General features: G+C 41.0%; 1 protein-coding gene across 1 annotated transcript; it reads left to right on the top strand.

Annotated features, from left to right (window-relative positions):
• Positions 1-377: 377 nt before the first annotated feature.
• On the top strand, positions 378-3795 carry irx3a (iroquois homeobox 3a). The gene is made up of 4 exons (XM_042062338.1): positions 378-835; positions 1461-2484; positions 3038-3104; positions 3453-3795. Exons 1-4 carry the CDS (start codon positions 623-625, stop codon positions 3505-3507), a joined length of 1359 nt encoding a protein of 452 aa, XP_041918272.1. The 5' UTR covers positions 378-622; the 3' UTR covers positions 3508-3795.
• The last annotated feature ends 786 nt before the right edge of the window (positions 3796-4581 follow it).

Genomic DNA, 4581 nt, shown 5'->3' with positions numbered 1-4581 from the left:
TAGTAAAAACGTGTAGCAAATGAGTCGAGGCACTCACATGGGACATATGCACTTTCAAATGTAGACAAGACCTCCAGTAAACTAATGACTCCATAAGACTGAGATGTTTAGCAAGTTTGTGGATCGCCACAAATTGTGAATTAACGCTAAAATGGGGTAGGTCTAAACCGGTGAACAAATAACAAATGAAATGATTGGCGAGCCATAAAATGAGATTTGAAATCCATTCAAATAAGAGATCGCGACGTCAGTGCAGTTATCCAGACGAAATACAGGACAGAAAGCGAGAGAGAGAGAAAGAGAGAGAGAGAGAGAGACGCGCGAGAGGGTGTATGTGGGGTGAGACTTGAGAAATAGGAGGGGCTTCTGAACGACTAGAAATGTCAATCAGAGCAAGGAGTCCCAATAATCTAAGGCAATCTGTAAGGACCTGACCTTAGTCCATTCAGATCAATAGGGAAGTGAGGGAGGAAAGCGCAATCGGATCATTTACACTGGCTGTTTCAGAGGAAATATAGACTTCCCTTACACTTTGTACTCACTGTACAGTGGATATCTTAGAACGCACTAAGAGGGTGACTTCCCGTTTTTCGTGATTGCAGCACGCTTTTTCCCCGCGACAATGTCTTTCCCGCAGCTGGGATATCAGTACATCCGACCGATATACCCACAGGACCGTCAGGGGATCGCAAGCGCCCGACCCGGGACAGAGTTGAGCCCGTCCGGAGCTCTCTCCAACGTTCTCTCAACTATGTACGGATCACCTTTCGCTGCAGCGCAGGGCTATGGAGCCTTTCTTCCTTATTCTAATGATCTCTCCATTTTCAACCAGTTGGTAAGTTGCCGCTTCTTACTCTGGCAAAAGTCAACAATAGTAACTTTTGGGGGAAAAAACGAACTCATACTATGCCTTTTTTTAATAACTTTACGATGGTCCAATTGTGTAGCTATTAGTTTACATGAAGAAAGTTAACTTTTGTGGTGAAATTATTTTTGCGTAAGAGTGGTTAATATCAGAGATCTATCCTTACGCACTTGATCAGCAAATGACTACATTTCACTAGACTCTATTACCACTGCGATTTGATCCCAACCAATGTTGTTCGTATCTAAACATAAACACCAGCTTCGTATTGCCATGATCAGCAAAATTGCGGTGAGGACTGGAAACGGGACATTGTTTTCACAAAAACACTCATTTTAAGCATACGACAAGAAAATATTATATTAGATGGATGCTGTGACTTTACCATATTACTTTATTCCCGGGGGTAAAAAGTGACATGGGCTACTTTTGTCAGACTCGTCCTTAATCTTTCCAAACGCGAATCATTTATTTATTTAGACTAATTACAACGCTATTGTTTAAGTCTAAGATCATGCTTGGAGCTGAGTCAACTGTGAATCATTTATGTGCACTTTGTCTGAAGTCCCGTCTGGGTTTGCTCTTTGTGTTTTAGGGTGCTCAGTACGAGCTGAAAGACAGCCCAGGCATTCAGCACCCTGGCTTTGCTCACCACCCAGCCTTCTATCCGTACGGCCAGTATCAGTTTGGTGATCCATCCAGACCCAAAAATGCAACCAGGGAGAGCACCAGCACCCTGAAGGCCTGGCTGAGCGAGCACAGGAAAAACCCGTATCCTACTAAGGGGGAGAAGATCATGCTGGCCATCATCACCAAAATGACCCTCACTCAAGTGTCCACCTGGTTTGCCAACGCCAGGAGGAGGCTAAAGAAGGAAAACAAGATGACTTGGACCCCGAGGACCCGCACTGATGAAGAAGGAAATGTTTACAGCAGCGATCATGAGGGAGACGAGGGGGACAAGAGGGAAGACGAGGAAGAAATCGATTTAGAAAATATTGACACGGAAAATATCGAAAACAAGGATGATTTGGACGACCAGGACGAACTGAACGCCGATTTGAAAGACGGCAGAAGCGATTCGGAAATTTCGGACGGCTATGAGGATTTACAGGGGGCAGACCAAAGGTTTCTAAAATCTGTGGTGAAAGAGGGCAAGGAGATTCACGTGGAGCGGGATGATCACTTCCACCATCACCACCACCACCACCACTCATTTGAAATCAAAGCGCCACAGCCAAACGGCGACCAAATGAAACTGAACCCCGCGTCCACCAACTCGCCCCCGTCAGAAAACAACGCGGCCCCAGCCCAGAAACCAAAGATTTGGTCGCTGGCTGAGACAGCTACAACCCCGGACAATCCTAGAAAATCTCCACTAATGAATGGGAGCTCTGCTGGGCCTGCTGCCCAGACCATCATCGCTCCACACAGACTCATCTCATGCCCTGTTGGGAAAATCCAGAACTGGACAAATCGAGCTTTCTCAGCCCATCAGCTTGCGTTACTTAACTCAAACCATTACCTCGGACTGGCAAACCAAGCCACGGCGAACGGCCTAGCTCTGTACAGCAGACACGCGGAAGAGAAGAGTCATAATTCAGACTCAGCTGTTACAGGTACATGTCATCAACATTAGGATGTGGCTGAAACGGTTGCACATGTTTCAGATCAGAGATTGCTTCTCTAAAAAAAGACTCAGTTATTGACTGCTACACACATGTAGAAACAACACTTGTTTAAAATCTTCAATTCAATTCAACATTGAATCACACGAGGAACACCAGTAAATAGCCTATTTCTGATTTTTAAAGCGGTGTTTAAAATATGTGTTTAAAAAAAAGCTGACAGAGAAATCTTCAGTGTCTTCTGAAAAGTGAAAGACAAAGAGAAAGGAGGCCTGTAATTCTGAGCTGTAGGCCTTTATCACGTCTCCCACAAACTATTGCAAGTGTTTTGTTTTATTTTATTATTATTTTTTATATGTGTTCATATTTTGAAACTGTATCTAGTAGGCCTAATATCCCCTAATTTTAAGGGGTAGGCTTTTGTAGTACTTATCTAATATTACAGACTGGTATTTCAGCGAAAATAATAACAATTGCGTACTTTTAGATTTAGCTAGACATTACAATTAATGTCTTTCTCTTTGCTTTACTACTATAATTTCAGAAAGATCTAGTGCCTTGGAAGCAGAGAAAAAGTTGTTAAAAACAGCCTTCCATCCAGTTCAAAGACGGTAAGACCAGAGTCACCATGCTTAATTGAGTTTCCATTATTTACCAGTGAATTTATTTATTGTCTTTCTCACTGTTCATAGTTTATCGACATATAAAATTAGGGCCTAAAATAGGTGCAGTCAGTTTTGTACGCTGTATCAATCTGTGACCTTAAACGTCATTTCACTTTTTTGTTGTCGTGCAAATCAAGTCAGTTTTTCATTAGGTCATAAAACAAAAATGCGTCAATTGGAAATAATTACTATAGTTGAAAACCGACGCTGCAATTCAAATTGTAATTTTCTTTCCTGAATCTCAAAACGAAGATTTTTTTTACATATTTCTACTCTATTTTCTGTATATTGCAGGCCTCAGAACCAACTCGAAGCGGCGATGGTTCTATCCGCGCTCTCCTCCTCGTAGGGTCTCTTGTGATTTTTCTATTTCCTTTGAATCTGTTGTAAGGAATGTAAAATAAGAATATTACATCTCTGTATACTTACCTTGTAAGCATGTCCAGTGTAAAACTGCTAATGTTATAATGTATGAACATGTAGTCTGTGAGTTTTTCCTTTTTTTCTTTTTGTAAGTTCTGTGAGGATTTGATGTTGAAATGTTTTGTATATAACGTAAAGAAAATGTACATACTTGTGAACCAAATTGTACAAGAAAGTCTATATTTTGGCTAATAAATGAACTGCTGCAACTTTACAACTATAGATGTGTTTTTCATGCAGTGGTTTTCCCAAAATTATTTGGTGCTCTGAAAAGTGAGAAATTCTTATGCTGGCAGTGAATGAGAGAAAGGTCTTCATTGGAAGAAAGTTGAGGACAGGTTATTCTCTGAGCTATGGTACAATGTAGGCTACATATGAAAAGGATTGAAAGTATTTTCATATTTTAAGGACTTAACTGTAATTAGCTTCAAACATTTGGATATTAATGGAGCAGGATTATCTTCACTGAGGCGGAACAGCCGATTTTAAGTGAATAATTATATCATTTTTATTGGTCTGAAATTGTATGAAGCTCACAACCATTCAGTGTGTATTAATATTCCAGCCTTAAATTATTTGGGGCTGTGAGGTTAAATGTTGTCCTGAGTGGATTATTTGCATAATCAAGGGATTCGTGTGATATTCTGGAATTTTGTTATTTCAGAAGTGTAGAATTAATTTTAATCAGACATTGATGCTGCGCTGTTTACCATATGCCTCCAATACATTGTGAAATAATTTATCTATGTTTGTTTTCTCCCCCTAAGATCATTTGCATGTCAGCACCTTTGTTAGAGAGTCCAGAAACTTTGCGTAAAGTTGGAGTTGGAGCTCCCTCTAGAGTCAAAATCAGATCACGGTTTCCACCCACCTCTAGCAGCCGTTTGCCGGGGTTGTTCCTCTCGTGTTCATGACAGCGGGTCCTTCATAGAGAGGAAAAACAAAATCAAAGGGTGAACCTTTTAGATGTGTTCAGACAATTCGAGTCTCAAACCTTCAG

This window comes from Alosa sapidissima, chromosome 14, assembly GCF_018492685.1.
Source record: "Alosa sapidissima isolate fAloSap1 chromosome 14, fAloSap1.pri, whole genome shotgun sequence".
Lineage (NCBI taxonomy): Eukaryota > Metazoa > Chordata > Actinopteri > Clupeiformes > Clupeidae > Alosa > Alosa sapidissima.
This window is presented reverse-complemented; position numbering and strand designations above follow the sequence as displayed.